Source organism: Zonotrichia albicollis, chromosome 7 (genome assembly GCF_047830755.1).
Source record: "Zonotrichia albicollis isolate bZonAlb1 chromosome 7, bZonAlb1.hap1, whole genome shotgun sequence".
In the NCBI taxonomy this organism is placed as follows: Eukaryota; Metazoa; Chordata; class Aves; order Passeriformes; family Passerellidae; genus Zonotrichia; species Zonotrichia albicollis.
The window spans coordinates 31,031,173-31,050,525 of NC_133825.1; the positions used below are offsets into that span (position 1 = coordinate 31,031,173).

A 19,353-nucleotide genomic window follows, 5' to 3' on the forward strand; every position below is an offset into this window, starting at 1 on the left:
GGCTGAATATCTACATTTTAAAATGGAAGCCATGGGATCTGCATCTCTAACAGTCCCTTTCCGTGTATTCTTTGCATAATGTTATCCTTCTCTTTCTTCCATTCCCCTATCACCAATTCCTTTAGACTCGGGATATAAGCCCAGAAGAGATAGATTTAAAGAATGAACCTTGGTATAAATTCTTTTCGGAATTGGAGTTTGGGAAACCGGTAAGTTTGATAGTTGCAATGACCAATGAAGTCAACCTGCCTTTTTTTTGATTTTTTTTTTTATGATTGTCACATCTCTTTCCTAGGCCCTAAATCTGAAACAGCTGCCTTACTCATTTAAAGATGTGATTGTACATAAAGTCATCCTGGTACTAACATAAAGCAGCTGTTCTGTGGCCACTTTTAGTGTTTTGAAGCCATTTACAAATATTCCCCACCTCCCAGCACTGTGTATCAACAAGGTAATATTTTTTCACACACCATAGTTCAAACTGCATTTTTGTTGTTAATGTTAGAAATAATACCCTGCTCTCATTCTTAAAAGGCCTTATACAAAGCCCTTATTCTCCTTCTGCCTAACAAGATCTAGGATGGCTGATCGATAACTTTAAGTCAAGGAGAGTTATTTATTCCTGTCCCTGGCTTGTAAACTGTAGATCAGTAATTTCCAGCTCTCCATAAACAGATCATGACCTTGTTTCCTGCTTATTTCCTTATGCATGTAGCTGCCCATTGCATAAAATGGGGGGCACTAGGGCACTAGCCTGTGTTGAACAGCCCTTGCCCTTCCCTGAAACCAAAGGAGTCTGAGAACAGTGTTCTTTCTTCTCAAATAGAGCTGTGTTGCTATGTGTGGAGAAAAAAAAAAAAAAAAAAAAAAAAACAAAAGCCTTGATTTCCCCTCTGGAAAAGATGAACTAAAGCTTAATTATTCAATCAAACAAAGAACATTTTGATGGAGGGAGCACATCAGTGGTCATGGCTACTGGAAAAAATGTGACTTTAAAGCATTTTATGGCCTGGTTCTTACTGATTAAACACTATTCATTTAGTTATTATATACTATTTAATAAGCTACTCTTACTGCACCAGAGGGTCACTACCAGCCTCTCATACATATTCAGACATACTGATGGTTTCTCATTTCTCCTTTCCCCTTGAGGTCAGTAGCCAAATGCCCATGCACACAAATTTTGAGTGCTGGTGAGATTCCATGTGTGTACAACAAAACAGAAGTACTTCTTAAGGTTCAGTACTGACTTCAAAGGCAATTGCACATGGACACCAGAGAGCAGGTTTCCTTTAAACTGAGGCTTTTTTCTGGCAGAAGTGGCAAAGTTCCTCTGCACAGAATGTAGCTACCTGGAGTTGTGTGCTCAGTCTGATCACATCATAAAATTAGTATAATTTTTGCTGGAAAGCAAGGATGTGCAGTGGTTAAGTAGTCCAGCCTTTCATAGAAAACTATGTTTTATTGCTATGGACCTTCCATCCTAAGCTAAAGAAGTTTCAGCAGTGTTTGAGATGAGACCTCCTAATGTTTAGGCAGTAAAAGTCAGATAAATCTCACCTCGATGAGACTTCTAAGTGTTGTCAATGTAAGGATTTAGCTCCTCACAACTTGTCATGGTTTAAGGTTTCCACAGTGAGAAGGAACCTGTTCATCTTTGTTGCCATGTAATTAATAGCCATCTGCTTTTGCAGTGAGTGAAAGTTTGTCATCTCTGTGGTCCTTTGAGTTAGTGTGAGTTAATGGAAAATGTGCCAAAGAAAGAAAAGCATTTATACCCTTGGTCCTTGCTACGTCTGGGGGTATACCCATTCTTTAGAAGTGTGGATTTGTGCTTTTAGTCATGCAGCCCTGGCCTTATTCCAGAAGAGGCTATCTCAGGGCAATCTGTCTCATGTTCAGCAGACCATCTGTTCTGGTGACAAGTTCCCCACCTTGCTCAGGGCACTCTTGTCAAGTGCTTCTCTCTTATAAGGTCTGCCTTGAACTTGCTTCAGTTCTGAAGCCGTGCAGCCATGGTCCCCAGGAGCTATGCCGGTTCCTGAGTGTGGAACTCCAGAACTAGTGCATCAGTGTCAGGCACTCGAGTTCAGGATGCCATCTCAGACTTTTGTAGCTGGCAAGCCTTTTCTGAGCTTCGTTGCCACAGCCTAAAGAACATGCATTTTGTAGCTTTGCTCACTCCAGTAATGGGAGTCCAGTCCAATCTTTTACTCTGAATAATCCTGCCTAATACTAATATCTTCATCCAAACAGGAAAAAATCCATTTTGAAATCAGCCCTTTCAGCTGTAGGATGAATTGGAAATAGCTAGTTCCCAAACCTTCTTGTATCCCACTCTGTCCACCAAAAATACCCGCAAACAACCCGTTCCCAAACCAGTGAAATAAAAAATAACAATTATGCATTCTCATTGCCCCACAATGCCACCACGGGAAAATCAGCCATTTGTTCACATGGTATGTATTCATACGCTGATGGAAGTGAGAAAGATTTTCCCTTTTCTTTATCAAAGGCCCTTGGTTTACCCTTTCCTTTTGAAAAGAAGAATGAGCAAAACAAATGCTTTTTATGACTCTGTGGTTCTCACCCCCATTTTGTTTTGGTTTTTTTTTTTTTGTTAAGAATGCTTTAACCAACAGCTGTGGCACCCTCTAGAGAGTCCAAAATCCCATAGAGCACCTTGCAAAAAAAATTTCTGAAAACATGACTGAAAACAGCCCCTTCCACAATGCATGTATGTTCCCTTTTGCCCCCCATGATTTCCTGATATTTATGCTATAGCAGATTTATCCCTCTTTCTCTTCTCTTTCTCTGTTGTGATTTGTTGTTATTTTATAATTTCTTTTCAGTGTTGATGCAAATTCCCTATTGTATTTCCCCTCTGTTCTAATCCAATTTCCATATTCTCTGTGATGTCTTTCCTTATCTTCATTTCCTCATTTCCTTCCTCTGCTTTCCATCAGCCTCCAAAAAAGATTTGGGATTATACTCCTGGAGATTGCTCTATCCTTACTAGAGAGGATAGAAAGGTAATTGTGTCTCACGTACGTTGCACTACAGCATCTAGCGCGTATATATGTGTGTATGTGGTTTTCTTTTCTTTTTTTTTTTTTCTTGTAGCATTGCTTGGGTTTTGTGTGCTTGTGAGTGATTTTCTTTTTTAATTGGGCTTGAGCTCATTAGCCTAACAATTAAGTAGCTAGAAAATTGATTTAATAAACAATTCTGAAATCATAATCAGCCATAATTTAGAGTGGTTGTTTTGCTATCTTGACTTGCAATGATAATTGTACTAACAGCATATTGCGTATTATTACAGTATCTTTTTTTTTCTTTACAGGTGGGTTTTATAACTTTATGGTTTGTAGAAATAGATTCTAGCAGGCCTGTGCATCTCTTGATTTTAATGTTAATTGTCTAAAACTATTTCCTCTATAATGATTGAAACATGATTAGTTGCTAGTGATTTTCTGTGTATTGTCCATACCACCTTCCTCTTTTTTGATTAAAAAGGCTCTCTTTTTTTTTTCAAAATTAACATTCCTTTGGTTTCCCCTAACCCTAAGCATTGTTTTCCCATTCTTCTTCTCCTTCTTTAACCAGAGTGATCTAGAAAAAGACCTCTACCTCTACCAGACTGAGTTAGAGGCAGATTTAGAAAAAATGGAGAAGCTTTATAAAGCACCACATAAAAAGCCACAGAAGGTATTTCCTATTCTTTTCATGCTGCCAATCCCCGTTTCCAAACTCTCTGCTCTAATCTATTCACTGCTGGATGATTATTAAATGAGGTTGGGATAAATAATGGTTCTGAGCGTTCTGACTGCATGGCTTGCTGTGTTGCTGTCAGAAATAATAGAATGTGATGCTGAGAATCCAGCTTGAAATCCATTTCAGATACAGTGATTTCGTCTCTCTCCCCACCACCACATCTGCATTCAGCTGCCCCCACCCCCATCCCAGTTCCCATTTCAGGTTTAGAGTTCAGTGTCTGCAAAAAAAAACCCTCTCTATTTTTCACATGAATAGGCAGCAGCAGCAATCAGCTTAAAATTCTTGGTTGGCGTGTCACGTCATCATCTCGTGCCTTTCAAGCGTGTTGCCATCTACTCTCCCTTCTTACAAGCCCCGCTCTCTGCTTGGAGCTCACGCCTACCCAAGATTTTGGATATTTCTGAGAGATTTTAAACAATTTTCCTTATGCTGCACCTTGCTGTGGCCTTCTAGGGCAGGTCAGCTGCTGCTGCTGCTTCGAGGGTCTGCAGCACTCGAACCATGAAATGATAGATTAATTGGTAACACGCCATTTTTTTCTTTTTTTTTTTTTTCTGTTGCTGATTTTTTTTTGAAGCTGCGGCATTTCACCAGGACTTGGAAAAGCTGCTTTTTCAAACCCAATATTTGCTTTTTCTTCCTAGATAGAAATCCTCACATAGATGAGGGGACACAAAATAGAGAATGGCTTCTAAAATTGCCTTCAATTTTTAAATAACGTGTCTAAGAAGCGTTAGATGGATTTAAAGCAAGCGGCTAGGAACTGGCTTTTGCTATTGAACCTGTGCAGCTGGCATTGCTTCTCTTAAGTAAGGAAACTGAACTGAAACGTCGCTTTTCTTTTTAGAGCTTTGATATTTTTTGAACGCTGAGGAATGTATTGTGCTGCAGAAATGTAATACACCTTTAAAGCAAAGGCGGGCAGTGACCGGTTGGGGGAAAGCTTGGGGAAATAATTATGAGCATGTGTCTCCTGGTCATGGCCCAGCTGGTTATCTCTTCTTGCTTTTGGCTTTATTCACAATGACTCATTTGCAGACAAAAGAATAGGCACTGCGAAAAGGCATCGGCTGTGCTAAAAACCTGTCACTGCCCTGAAGGAACTCACGAAAATTGTTGCTTTTCTGCAAAGACATTGACAGCTTAAATTGCATTTAGATTTAAACCTCAATGTCTCCTATAGGCTAATATTGAAGTAATAGATGAAAAATTACTTAAGCAAGCCTTTTTCTTTCTCCTCACGTGTAAGTGCATATCAATGACTCCTTTGTTTGGACTTTTGCAGAATACAGCAGGTGTTACTCCTCTGGAAACTTCCACAGACCATTCTTCCTAGTAAGTTTATCAATTGCTTGTTGATGTCTTTTTTAAAATCTGAGGTCATGTAGGACAGGGTGTTGGATGTTGGAAATGCTTTGGCTTTTTGGGGGATGGATATAGTCAAATGCATGTACCTTAAGAATTATATGTGTGCTTTAGGTGAGTCCTGGTACCCTGTCTGCTTTTTGATCCAGAATGTATTTTGAAGTGATTATATGACTGATTGCATTGTCTAAGTAAGATTTGCTAATTGTGCTAGGCAGTGGCTCTAAAAAAATCAACAGACCTTTAACTTCATCTGATGAATTTTGCAAATTGACTGTATATTCATGCAAGTAACAGTATTGAATACACAAAAATTGTTTGTTACACTTATGTGATAGATTGCCTGCTGCTAGTCATTCCATGTTACATGCCCCAGATCAGATGGATGCAATTGATGAAAGGCAGTAATTTTCCAGCCTACAGGAAGGGAACAGTGGTAGGAGTGACAATATTTCTCAAAGATCTATTGGGCACTACTTTTTCAGCAGAATATGTAATGAGCAGTATATTCTGTGTAAATGAGTTGTACATGGAATTGGTTTGTTTTAGAAGAGGAGCACACACATGCAAAATCGAGAGCAAAATGCTGAGCTGTGTTACTTGAGTTATCCTGAGTTATTTGAGCCACAGAGCCAGCCCCTACAGTGAACCTACTGCACCTTGTAATTGCACTGAGTGCTCCATGTCCATAGGCACAGTGATCCCCTCTATGAGGATGGTTTGTTAAAAAAGGCAGTTTCTCCTCCAGATGTCCATTAATACCATGTGTGTTCACTGCCCCTCTGGGGGCCTTAGAGGTCTCCTGTACTTCTTTCAACACAGTTTCCTTCTGTCTCTGTTCATTCTGCTGGGAAACCCATGCAACCACTGCAACTGCTTCATTTTGGTAGGAAGAGAGCAATAAAATAAATGGAAATCTCAGAGATAAGCAAAAATATATGTTTGCAAGCAGCTGGTAGGGTTTCTGTTCATGGCAGCAGTATCTGTGCCACACAAAGCATTCGAGAATGCCAGTGGAGAGGCAGCAAGCTGAGTATGCTGGGAATGGGGCACAGGAGTGAGGCCCAGTCGAGCTGCACGTTTTTCCCTGCCCTTGCAGGCTGCTTGGCCTCCAATACAGTACTGCTTGCTGGCCTGAATAAGGGAGCAGCTAGTAAAGAGATTCACCAAATGCCTCCTCTGTCTCCCCCAGGTTTAGTCCCAAAGGACAATTGTTTTAACCCTTCGTTTTTTAACCGCTAGGCTAACAAGTAACCTCAGGGTAATCAGTCCCTGCAGCAACTGGCTGGGCTTCCTCAGCTACCTGCCAAAGAGATGCACTCTTTATCCAAAAGATGTCCCTGATAAACAATAGCTTTGTAGCTATGGGTCTGTTTGGGCATTACCTAGGTTGAAAAACTGACAATATTCTTTTTCTTTTTCATGGTGCTTTTCATGAGCTTTTCCTCCAGCAAATAGTTAATGAGACTGCATATGACCTGGTTTTCCTTGTCCAGAAACTAAAGTCATCTTTGTGATCCAGACATTGTGTAATTCCACCTCCGTAGCCAGTCCTCTGATGTGTTTAAACCTTTCTCTTTACCCCAGAAGTACAGCATCTATCCAAACTAAACAGATACATGTACAAATTTATCCACAACAAACAGATATAACCACAAACATTTCCAAGTTCTCATAAATTTGAATCACTCTTGGACATCAGGATGTCAAATATTTCTATTCATTGGAAAATCTGTATATTTTTATTTTTTCAAATTTTCCAGCAGTCATGCTTTGGCCTCAGAATAGCTTTGTGTGAGACTCCATCTTATTCTGAAGAGCCTGATTGAGCACAAGAACTGGTATCAGTTTAGCTTAGCTTTTAGGAAAACAGTCTGCCTGATTGCTTAGTAAGTTTTTTGCACCTGGAAAGGCAATTTATACCATGGCATTGTCAGTTATCCTTTTGGAGGGAAAACAGGAAAATCTAGAAATCAGATGTGTGAGCATACTTGTGCTTAGGTTCATGACTAGAAAAAGGGATTTGCAATAAATTTCCAGTCTTTAAAAACCTAAGAAATTAAAATTGTACTAATTTTAACATCATTCTGTTTATATATATGCATGGTAGACCTAAAGTCCAGGATTTTTTATTCCCTGTAGAGGAAGCCACTGGCAAAGCTGAACAGGATTGTGTGCATCTGGAAATTCCTCTAGCAATTAAAACAGTATTAAATCTATATCCCTTTACTATTGCTTCTCTGCATAGTCCCTCACTGACAGGCTTCAGAAACTGGTCAGGGAATCTTGAGCTGTAGTGTTGACTGGGAGGCTGAACTGGGTGAGATGACCACCTGAGCATCTTTGTAAGTATGGGACAGGCATGGCTAGTGTTTAAGGAGAGAGAACTGGAAGCTGGAAGGTTTTGTGTACTTCCAGCTAGCCAGTTGAATTTCATTGTGTCTACCAAGAAATCACGCATGAGTTCTGTGACTGTTGTCTCATCTGTAAAACAGAGGACTGCTTTCCTGCTGCCTGTTTTCTGGGGGACTAAGACTGGAGAGTTCCCTCAAGTGGAGGATGCTTTGGTAGTGCCAAAGGCAGAACACTATTGCAATGTATTGATAACCTCTTCATCAGCACCAGTTCTTCATGCACAGTCTGTTCTGTGTTCACAAGTGTGGTTATCTCTTAATCTACATGAAGCTCTCAGCAAACAGGTGTGACCTCCTGGTGTCCCTTTCCTTTTTGTTGTGTGTTCCAGCTCCACTTATTCACCCAACTACCATGCAGTGAAGAGGGAGTCAGAGCTAGCTGTGGGGGACCCTACTGCCTTGGAGAATGAAAGGCAGATTTACAAGAGTGTGCTGGAAGGTGGAGATATCCCATTCCAGGGGCTGAGTGGTCTCAAGCGGCCTTCGAGTTCTGCTTCCACAAAAGGTGGGTGGTTGGAACACTAACCTCTTCTCCATTCTGCAAAGTGTCAAAAGCCAGGTGATATGGGCAAGCTCTTGCAAGGTTTACAGTCTACTATTCAAACCAATTGAGATTTTATGCAAACCTTCCACTTTGCCATCCCCAGTGTTCCCTCCTTTTTTCTCTCAGACCACAATGGCCAATATTTTTAATGATGCCTTTAACTGATCCAGGTTCCTCTTCTCAAGAGAGATCAGCTCCCTCCATTCAGCGCCTCAGCCACAGCCCACACCCTCATGTTCTTCCTCAAGGCTGCTTAGGCTGGCCTTGCTATCCATCTGCTCCCACTGCCTTGCCATTCTAGAGCCCTTCCCTGGCTTTTCTGTTCTTCCCACAGTATCTCAGCAGGCCACCCCAGTCTGCTGGCCTGGCTACCTTGGTGTAGCTGGTGCCCTGTGCTGCACAGCCTCCTGCCTGCCAGGGCTGCGCAGAGAATGCACTGACACTGAACCAGCAATTGCTGCCTGAACCAGCCCTGCAGGCTCCAGGAATGTGAGCCAGAAGAGACCAATCTCCTCCTCTTCTCTCCCCCTGTTGCAGACTCTCTAAAAGAGACTAGGAAGAGCATGACTCCCATCAGGGAATTGTACTGGGGAATGTATCTCTGAGCCAACTTCAACCTAAAAATGGCTTGAGATGGGGAGAGGACTGGAGAAAGAATGTGCTTGGTTTCTGAACTGCTCTCCCTAAAAATAGTACATCATACCCAAAAGGTCTCTCTGTCTCCATCTCCCAGCTGTTTTTCAGCATTTTGTCAGGCCTGTAGGGCAGGGAGTCAAACTGGATCTGAACAAAAAAATCTGTTCAAACAGTTTCCCAAACTGCAATTGAACCTGAATGGTTATTTTGACATTTGAATTTGAACTCAAATCAGGAACAGACCTAAAAATTGCAGTCTAAGCTGAAACCAGACTGAATCCTATTAAAAAAGACCCCAAAAACCCAAAAAAACCCCCAATGTCCTGATCTGACCCCTTCAATTTTAAAGCAACCATGGCAAACCACATTGTTTGAAGGACACTCAGCTTATTCCTAGTATGGGGAATGTCTAAGTAGGCATCTCTTGGGTGAGGTCAGCTGATGTGGTGTGCTTGTGCTAGCACAGTCAGTCTCTGGTTGTTTTCTTCCTCCCAGGAATAAACTGTTTGGCAAGCACTGTGGTAAGACCATAGTAGGTGTGATTACAGGCTTGGTATTAAGCCATTTTTGCAATGTTAGTGTCTCTGCATTCTTGCTGACACCCTGATCCTGCCCAGAGTTCAGCTGCCCTTTTCCATGGTGCCACAGCTTCCCTGGAAGCTCATGATGCTTTGCACTTTTTAGGAGGGTACCTTAAAAGTGCTCCAGATTTGCTTCTGGCCAAGCCTCTCATTTTAGAAACCTTAACAGCACTTCACCTACTCCTCTAAGCGTGGCTTGTTTTGCAGTTTCTTCTTGCTTTTCTTTATGTTTTGGAATTTTGTTTCTTTAAGGTGCATTTTATGAAATCCAAGCATGTTCTTTCTCCTTTCTCAATAGCTTTCTAGCACTTAAGCTAACAGGTTGTATTTATTTTATTCTGCATGCTTACCAGTGGATCGTAAAGGTGGGAATGCTCATATGACTGCACCCTCTTCAGTTAATAGCCGAACCTTTAATGCTAGTCATACCGGTATGTTAGGTCACGCATGTAAACATAAGAAGCCTTTATCAGCTGCCAAAGCCTGCATTACTGAAATCCTCCCTTCTAAATTCAAACCCAAACTAGCAGCTCCAGCTGTTCTTGTGCAGGACAAGACGGGTATCTTACTGTCTCATGAGAAAGCTCAAAGCTGTGAAAACCTTCGTAGCTCCACTGCCTTGTTTGATAATAAAAAGGCTTTCATGGTAGACATGGGGGAAAGCATAGAAAACATCTTGATGAAGTCGAAGCAAGAGTATGCCATTAAATCTGGCAGTACCATGAGCCTGCAGGAGTATGGCACCAACTCTAGGAAAGGCTACCTGTTCGCTGCCTCCAGAAAGAGTGGGGTGGAGTTTACAACACTCTATAAAGACATGCACCAGATCAACCGGTCCAGGATCCATTTGGACACAGTTTCCTCCTGCAGTGTGAAGGATATTGCATCTCAGTTTGAGAATGAAGTGAAGGACAGGATGGAGCACAGCCTTAGTCGAGAGGATTCAGAGCAGATCCCCAAAGACACCGTTTCCTCCCGTATCAGTGCCTTTGAGCAGCTGATCCAGAGATCCCGATCGATGCCCTCACTTGACTTTTCCATTGGGCTAAACAAACCCACCACTTCTCTTCAGTCTAAAACTTGTCTGAGTGCTGCATACTCTGCAGAGATTCTTCTGGATTTGTCAAAAGCACACCAAGTAGAAAAGGATGTTCCCAGCTTTGCAGATAAATCCTCCCACTCCTGCAGCAATGTGGAAGACACGGCTTCGGATGTCAGTGATGTCATCCCTATGGACACACTTTCAGCTTGCACTGATGAGATAGATCTTCTCTCAAATGCCTCCAATGATAGTGGCAGCAGCTCCAGCAACCTGAATGGGCCTCAGAAGCATAAAATCAACAGATGCAAAGGCTCATGCCCAGCTTCCTACACCAGATTCACTACCATCCGAAGGCATGAACAGCAGCAGGCCTCCAGGCACCCTGATTCCAAAGGGGATGTCTATGGGGACAGGCACATGCTTCCCAGAAATGTCTACCTAATGAGCCCGCTCCCATTCCGATTGAAAAAGCCCGTCCAACACAAATCCTGCAGAACTCCGCCCCCAGACTGCCTGGCAAGCCTGGCAGTGCCCAGCCCTGAGAACCCAGACGACCCCATACAGCTGCAGGGGAGTGTAGGAAACAAGAGTCACCACTCCCAGCACCAACCTTGCTCCAGAAGCGGGCCTCTTGCTCCCCGGCGCCTGTCCTCCTTTGACATTGTGGAGAGGCTTGGCTACTTCCCCACCATGGGATCTAGCCGGGATAGCTTCATGGGCCGGGCTGACATTCCTGACTCCTTAAACAATGGGAACCCTGTTTCATATGCCCTCTACCACAGCCTGGACACAAACAACAACCCGCAAAGTGAACTTGGGACGTACCTAGGAGGTGGTTTTTGTGTTCTTTACCAGTGTTCCTTTATCTGTCTTCTTTCTTCCATTCTCCTCTTTTCTTCCACAACCCTTGCATTTTTATGTCCCACCTTTACATTCCCTGACTCTCTGGTTTTCTCCCCTAGTGTGTCTAATGTCCTTTTGCGTGTCTTGCTGAGCAGTTTTGTTCAGGGCTTGTTAACAGCTGCACTTCTGAGAAACAATTTCCGCTGCATTTCTAATCGCATCAGGTTCAGTTTATCTCTCAAACAGCTCTGGGGATGCCAGAATCTCAACATGAGATAATTTCTAGTCCTGTATCATTTACACACATGGGAATTATAAACCAAACCCAGATGATTTGCTTTAAGGAGTAGTTTCTCAAGGTCTAGTTGTGTGTGTGAGTGTGTGTGTGTGTATTAAACTTTTATCAACAGTAAAGTGCCAAATCATACTTTGATGACAGTGAATCTTTTCTTCACAAAGTCCTTCTATGTCTTTACTCTTTCCTGTATCATTATTTTCTCCCTGTTCTTGGATCTTTGTTCACATGTACAGCCCAAAAGGGAAAAAATGAAAATGGATAAATAATCAACATCTGATTGGCAATTTGGTCAATGGCAGTTGAGAATTGTTACTGTCATAATGGAAACAAATTGTTTAAAAATATTTCTTTTTTTCCTTTCTGGTTATGTTAGATAAATCCATGTGTATTTTAACTTCCTTATGTTGTTTTGAAGTAGATTCAGAATCACCAAGGCATTTTGCACCAGTTGATTACATGGAAACTCCAGAAGAAATCCTCCGCAGGCGGTATGATGATAAAGAGGTAATGCCCTCCTTTATGGCTTTATAACAGCAGTGGCAGCTCCACATGCAAGAAATACAGCATTCAGCCTTACATAAGGATAGCTTGTATGTCCATGGCTCTGTGTCCTGCAAGTTAGGGTAACAAGCAGTAACTAGTGTGTTTTACATTCAATACTCTCTGCCACTGATTTGCTGTGTAATTTGTATAGTCCAATTCAGCTTGTTTCAAATAAACCTGATAGTTCTTATCGATTGCAAAAAGTTGCATACAGAGGCTTTGAGTAATATAAAAAGATTGGAAATGTATGTGAGAAGTACCCTAGTACTTGCAGAAAAAGATTGGTAATCTGTAATTGCTCTTCATGCAAGCCACTTGAGTCAGCATTAATCAAATTGGTGAAAACACTATTATTCCTGTGGTAGTCCTCAAGTTTTGAGGGTAAGATGTTTTAAGCTATCAGAAATTTGTAAGTTTTCCCCCAGTGCAAACTAGAATTCTTTATGGTGTCTGAAGTTGTTGTCAACAGAATGTAGCAGTCCTTTTTGAAATGCCTGGGTAACAGTGGGACAAGCTGAAATAATAGGAAAGCCACGTAGACTTCAGCACTGGGTGTATTTAAGCTGAGCTAAAGAAGTGCTTGCTTTCCTGGAAGATGGAACTAATTTCCCTTGCCGGTGGGGGGCGGGGGGTAAGTTTTGCTTTTAGTGTTAACTTCCTGAGTTCAGATAATGTTTATATGTGCTTTGAAATATGGTAAAATCTGTTCTTAATTCCTGTGTAAAAAATGGTTTTTTGCTGTCTTCTCCTGTGAAAGTTGGTAATTCCCCCACTTCCAAAATGCAGCATGCAAACTCATGTAAGGTAAAAAACCTTACAGAATTCAGTAAGACCTTCTGGTTTCAAATGAGTTAGCACACAGCTGAACTCTTCAGCCTACAGTCAGCCCCAGAAGGTGGAAGAATCCTTCTGTGCAGATGCACAAGAATGCATGTTTCCATTTAATGTGCCAGAGAGTTTAGAAATCCAAAATAATTTTTAGGTGTTTATTTACTTTATTTTACAAAGTGTGTTACATGAGCCCAGAAGAACTATGGGAGAGCCTGAATGTGGTTAGACACTCTCCCAAGCTCTTTGCAAGGCTTAAAGAATTTGGTGCCTCGGAACTCAATGGGGCTGATTCAGGTCTCTTGGAAGTCAATGAGAGATGCTTCTTTTTGGTGGAAGGGGGTTTGGATCAGGTGTCTGCATTATCAGCAATCTTCTTAGAAGCTCCTAAGACCTGCCCAAAACTTGGAAAAAACTCCTCATTGACTTCCATCAGTTTTGTCTCAGATCCTCTGTATGAGCTAGATTTCAGTTATGCCATAATGATGATGTACCTTCTGTGTTTGTAAAATGAAAGGGTATTGTTTAGTTAGTAGAAACAATATTTGATACTGAACTGCAAAGCCCCAGCTATTTGCAGGGAACTCAGGAATCTTTAACTAGATGATTTACTGCCCATTTTATGCAATTTTATGGCAGAAACTTTTAGAGGACCAGAGACGGCTTAAACGTGAGCAAGAAGAAGCTGATATTGCCGCTAGAAGGCACACAGGGGTTATTCCAACGCACCATCAGTTTATCACTAATGAACGATTTGGGGACCTCCTAAATGTAGACGATACTGCAAAGAGGAAATCTGGGTCAGAGGTCTGTTTTAGTTACCTCAGTCTGCTGCTTGACCCAAAGCAATAATTGCCTCTCACAATGTTGTGCTTTAGGCCGACATTAGCTCTTCAGAGAATGTTGTTTGTTGTTTTTTTTCCACCTTCCCCTTTCCCATTCTGGCTTCATTTAGATCTGCTTTGACTTTTATGCCTGGTAAATTAATTGATATACCAAGCTGCATATATTAAAGCATGCCTGCTGAGAATTGCTGGTGCACACCTGTGATGCATGCCTTTAAATATCAGCTACTTAGTCAATCAAAGGCATTCTACATCTTTTGCATCATATTGCTACATTGTCTTCCTGTCTGTGCCTTATGCTTAGAAACTTCATGTCTTGTTGATCTGGCCATGTGGCTGTCACATAGTTGTGGGTTTTTTTAGAAATACATTGTTTCTCCTTTTGAAATATGCTTAATGTCCTTTAGAAACATTCAGACAAAAAGTCTCAGCATGTTTCACTGCGTTCAACTTGGTTGGACTTGCTGAAAGAGACAAAGGAGGAGGTACATATTTTTTCCAAGAGCCCAAGGCGCCTTCCTGGAGGGCTGGATATTGTGTCCAGGTGTTATGGCCAAATGCCTTTCCTGCCTCACATGGATTGCTGCTGGGCTCTTGACAGCAGCTCTGTTTCTCCAGAGGTGCTGCACTGTGGTGGGTGAGGTGCTCACCATATGGATGGAGTACACCTGTCTGCCCTTTAGTTTCAAATGCTCTGGAGCCTCGTCAATGTGACTGCTTTGTATTTTGTGCTCTGTTACCAAAATTACTGTGAAATTGTCTCAATATTCTGTGGCCTTTAAAAAATTAGCCAAGTAAACCTTTTAGACCCCAGGCCTGCTGTCAACATTCATTTTGGTTCTTTAGCCACTGAAGACTTTTTTTAAACATGTGCCTAATTTATTCATATTTCCCTTTCACCTTTGTCTCTTTCTTACCAATTGATACAGAGTACATGGGTCACATTGCAGTATTCAGCAGGGCCAGATAATAATTAATAAGAGCCACATCAAATAATATCTTACTGTTTTTCCCAGCTAGTCAATTTTGCTTTTCCATTGAAATGTCAAGAGAAATTTGGTCCTGGAGCCCCAGTAACTGTAGTTACTGGATCAGCTTTCATTCATCAGGGCTAGTCACATTAAAAGTTGACTGCTATTACTTCTATTTCCTGTAGAGCTCCTAATTATTGCTGTGCCAGAAGTTGGCACTTTGTCCTGATGGGAGATGCCATCCAGCATATTTGGACTGTAATACCAGTTGCACGCAAGCTTGTAGCAGAATACCTGCATTCAATTTCCATGCTAATCTTAGCTGTAGAAGAGTTTGGGTGATTTTCCTCAGAAGAGGGTTGAAAACATAATTATTATTTTAATATATTGATTTTTTTTTTTTTTTGCTCTCCAGATGAGACCTGCTAGAGCCAAGTTTGACTTTAAAGCACAGACACTAAAGTGAGTACAGCCTGTTGCTCCTACCTGGAGTGTTCTTCCTCTGCTTTTTCCCTAGGATGCAGCATGCAGCATTTTTGAAGTGTCATGTAATTGGATTCATGGTTTAGGGTGTCTTTCCAGTTCCCAAAGCAAAGTTGTCCATAGTAAGGCAGGGAAAAGTAATATGAACCTTGCAGCATCTAAAGGACCTTGAGAAAATGTCTTCTTTCTCAGTGCATCTCTATCCCCCATGATTTTTAGGATAAACCTGCATTCTTTACTGCAACAAGTGAGTGCTCTGCCCTGTGGATAGGTGGAGCCACAGGAGAAGAACATCCTTTTCACTGTGCACAGGACAGCCCGTGGGCAGAAGTTAAACAGACGCCCAGCTCTAAGCGTGTGGGCCTCTGGCTCGGCATCTTCGATCCAGGACAAAGAAGTGTGCAGAGTGGTTACTGCTGTCCTGGCATCTATGGATACATCAGCAGATGTTTCAGATGTCATTGTTGTACCTCCAAGCCCTGTTGTAGTCCTTTGGGTGAATCCTATGGCACTAGTTCTTTTTAGAGAAGACTGCTGTGAAGACAAGGCCTGGAAAAGCCTCTGTGTCAGCATGAGCCTGGAGAAGCTCTCATTTTAATATTGCTAGAGAGGGAAGAAAGAAGAGCAGAATTCAGTGAAGGACTTGCATGAATGAGCTAATGTCCTGAGAACACTTTTTATATGTTCTATAGATGATGATTTGTAATAATTTAAATAGCATCTCCCTAGCACCTGTAATAAAACTGAGGAAGATTAGGAGTAGCCATTGTGTCCCTTGAGTAGAACATACCAGAGTGCCAGAAAAAAGTAAAGCAGAGCTTGTAAAAATCGTCTTGGAAAAGGCTGTGTTGCTTATTTTCCTCTGGGGACCCAAGTACTAGGTTTATGAGCCTAGTACAAGCTGGCCACAGTTCCTTAAGCTGCAGACATTCATAATTTTAGCACTGAAGCCTGTGGATTGAAATTCCAATTTTTAGCCCAGTTGAGGTCACTCAACCATAGGATGACCATCAGTGTAATCATTGCAGGATGAACTTCACCATGTGAGCATGTTAATCTAATCAGCAAACTAGCTCAGATTAAAAGCATATGTCTCTTTGGAAGGTGTTTGTGACATGACTATTTCAAAACTTGAATTGAGGGCTGCTCATCATATCCAGCATGGAAAGTAGCCGGTGTCATATTTGACTTGAGCTTTACCCCATTGGTTCTGGAGAGCATGTGGTTATTAGGGCCCTCACAGGCCAACTTTTTTAATAGAATGCCCAAAGAACAAGAGAGGTCTTGCACATCACAATATGAACAAAGTAATCCTCAACAGTTAGCTTGTCCTTTGGGTGGAGCATGATGTGTATCAACATGCTGATGGACACCTTGGTACCTAGGGATTGCTGCACAGAAAAAGAACACATCTGTTCTCCTCCAGTGAAATTCTGATGGAGTACTTGTGTTGTTAACAGGGAACTTCCTCTGCAAAAAGGAGATATTGTTTACATTTACAAGCAGATTGACCAGAACTGGCTCGAAGGTGAACACCATGGCAGAGTTGGCATCTTCCCACGATCATACATAGAGGTAGCTGCTTTCCTTGCAAGTGTTCTCTTTGTCCGCTCCCTTTCTGCCTGAGACCAGTTTATGGGCTTCGTGTATGAGACTTAGCTGATTCTGTTTGTTCATTCTAGTTCCTTCCACCAGCTGAGAAGGCTCAACCCAAAAAGCCATTACCATTGCAAGTATTGGAATATGGAGATGCTATTGCTAAGTTCAACTTCAATGGGGATACCCAAGTGGAAATGTCCTTCAGAAAGGTAGGGCTTCTGTTGTGTTGATTAATTGAATCCAGACATGATTATGTTTTTTAGCACTAGTAACTTGCAATTTCCAAATGAAATTTGCAATTTCCAATAAAATGGACTCTATTCAGGAAGGATTCCTCCTCATCACCCATGTTTTTAATCCCCAGTCATCATGTAGCACATTGCGGTTTTTGTTGCAGGTAGGCTAAATCAAGAAGTGCCAATTGTTTCCTTAGGTCCAGTTGAGAAGATACTTTCAACAAGAGTGCTGGAAAGCTGGCTCTGCAAGGCAAATTAGATACTTGGTGACAGGTCTTTCCAGGTTGGTTGGTTTCAGTGGAGGTCCACACAGTAACACAGTGACTACAGTCACACAGTTACAGTGATTTAGAAAAGAAGGTAACTGGGTTCACCTTCTCCATGCTACAAGCCAAATCATTAAGTGAGCCAGATTCTGTGGTATTGAGGTGACTGGCTAGACTGACTGCAGAGTGAAGGTGTGGGAAAGGAGCTGTGTAATGCCTGTTCAGAAGAAAGTCATCCGTATTTAGATTAAGTAGCAGAAATTCTTCATCTCGACCAGCTTTCTGTTTTGATGCTCAGATTAGATCTTCTCTGTCTTCTCTTTTAATTATATATGAAGGTGAGGCTTGCAGTGTATATTAATGATCTGGAAGTTACTTTGTCAGCAAAACTTGGAGAGACCATAGAGAGACCTAGTTTAAACTGCAGACCTGTGCATACTTTCTGTACACCTCATATGCCTGAGAGTCTCATGGTCAGCCTGAAACTGCTGGTTTCCATTTTTAGCTGACTTTAGCAGGTAGGGTCTTGAAAATGTGACCATAACTGAGTCTGCAAACAGACCAAGTCAGTACAAGAAGATCTGCAATTTTTTCTTTCTCTGAACTGAAAAATATCTTTCCCACCCAGAGTTTAGGATTAGGATAATTGGAAATAGGCTGAGAACCATGAATTATTTTAGGTCAGCTGCACCAAGATTTAAAATGTAATCTGCTTTGGAATGATTAAACATGTTAAAATCAGAACTACATTGCTGTTCCTTCCCACAGGGTGAAAGGATCACGTTGATTCGACGAGTGGATGAGAACTGGTATGAAGGAAGAATCCCTGGCACCAGTCGCCAGGGCATCTTCCCCGTCACGTACGTGGAGGTGCTCAAGCGGCCAGTGGTCAAGAACGCCATTGACTATCCCGACCCACCCGTGTCCCTCTCCCCCAGTCGCAGCATCACAGCCTCACCACAGGTACTAGCACTAGATGCAGCCAGGTGCAACACCTTGCAGAACTGTGGGATAGTGCCATTCTTGTGCAAGAAGCAGTAGCTGAAAGAAAGCTGTATTTAAGACTAGAATTTTGTGCCATAAAGCTACGTGCTCCCTGCAGTAGGCTTCAGCTGCAGGAAGAGGTGATGTTTCATTTACCAGAAAGGTTAATGAGCGGATCATTTGGGGATTTGGAGACTCAGCTTTGTATCTCTGATATGGAGCTTGAATCCAGGCCAGGTTGAAAGGACTACAGTTCACAGCCACGTGATTAAATTTCACTGTCGGAGACGGAACGAATTAGTGATCCAGAGTGATCCAGCTTCTCCTGAGTATGTGTTTACACTTCACACACCTTTACTGTGATGAGGGGAATTTTATATTATGACTATTAAAAGTGTCATAGTATGTAAGGTTTTAAGAAGTGCTGTAGTCTGTAAGAGTCATTATATTGATCCCAATCAGCTTGAAATAAGCTGTATACCTGCTCCTGTATTATCTAACTCATGACCAAGGTTTTTGGGGACAGGGTCAGGAGAACAGCTTGCATTATTTGAAAGTGCTGCTACATGAACTCAGGTTTTGAGAGCAGGTCAGTCTGGGATCTTCCATGAATATTAGATTCACTACAAACCATACTGCAGTTCAAAGAAAAAATCAAAATGGCAGCAGGTGGTTATATGGGCATCTCAGAATGTTTGCCATGGTAAACTTATCAGGGCGATAGTGAGTCTCTAAATCCCTTTGTTTTGCTCCCATTGTGCAAATACTCATGCCAGAGGAAGGTCAGCATAAATTTCTGGGTCATGGCCATGATGTTCTGGTGCATTTCCCTCTCACTAATGGGACCAAAACAAGGTCAAGACTGCTAGAAACATAAGGGGAGAGCTGGGATTGTGAGGAAGGCATATATGGTACAGAAAGGATAGGAAAAAAGATGCCATGACTCATGCCTGTTGTCTGTCTGGATCTTTCCTAAAAGGAGTGTTTTCAGTCTTATCCACTGTGTAAAGAGGAAAAACTTGTTGCTTGTTTGGGATTCTCAGTCAAGACATCAGCTGAGCTTTTCTGTGAGCTTGGCAGCCTCTCCATAGCTATTCC

The 19,353-nt window shown here is 41.9% G+C and overlaps 1 protein-coding gene across 50 annotated transcripts in view; it reads left to right on the forward strand.

Moving 5' to 3' along the window:
* Positions 1-19,353, forward strand: part of SORBS1 (sorbin and SH3 domain containing 1) — a 157,640-nt gene that overhangs the window by 124,638 nt on the left and 13,649 nt on the right. For 30 of the 50 annotated variants that reach the window (XM_074544799.1, XM_074544811.1, XM_074544815.1 and 27 more), the window contains 12 exons: positions 126-209; positions 2,967-3,032; positions 3,607-3,708; positions 5,063-5,112; positions 7,886-8,061; positions 9,671-11,191; positions 11,919-12,004; positions 13,511-13,678; positions 15,103-15,149; positions 16,631-16,745; positions 16,853-16,978; positions 18,040-18,234. In XM_074544799.1, the coding sequence (XP_074400900.1) occupies positions 126-209; positions 2,967-3,032; positions 3,607-3,708; positions 5,063-5,112; positions 7,886-8,061; positions 9,671-11,191; positions 11,919-12,004; positions 13,511-13,678; positions 15,103-15,149; positions 16,631-16,745; positions 16,853-16,978; positions 18,040-18,234 (2,736 nt within the window). The remainder of the gene's footprint in view (positions 1-125; positions 210-2,966; positions 3,033-3,606; positions 3,709-5,062; positions 5,113-7,885; positions 8,062-9,670; positions 11,192-11,918; positions 12,005-13,510; positions 13,679-15,102; positions 15,150-16,630; positions 16,746-16,852; positions 16,979-18,039; positions 18,235-19,353) is intronic. The other 20 variants (XM_074544829.1, XM_074544831.1, XM_074544832.1 and 17 more) reach the window with 8 other exon arrangements.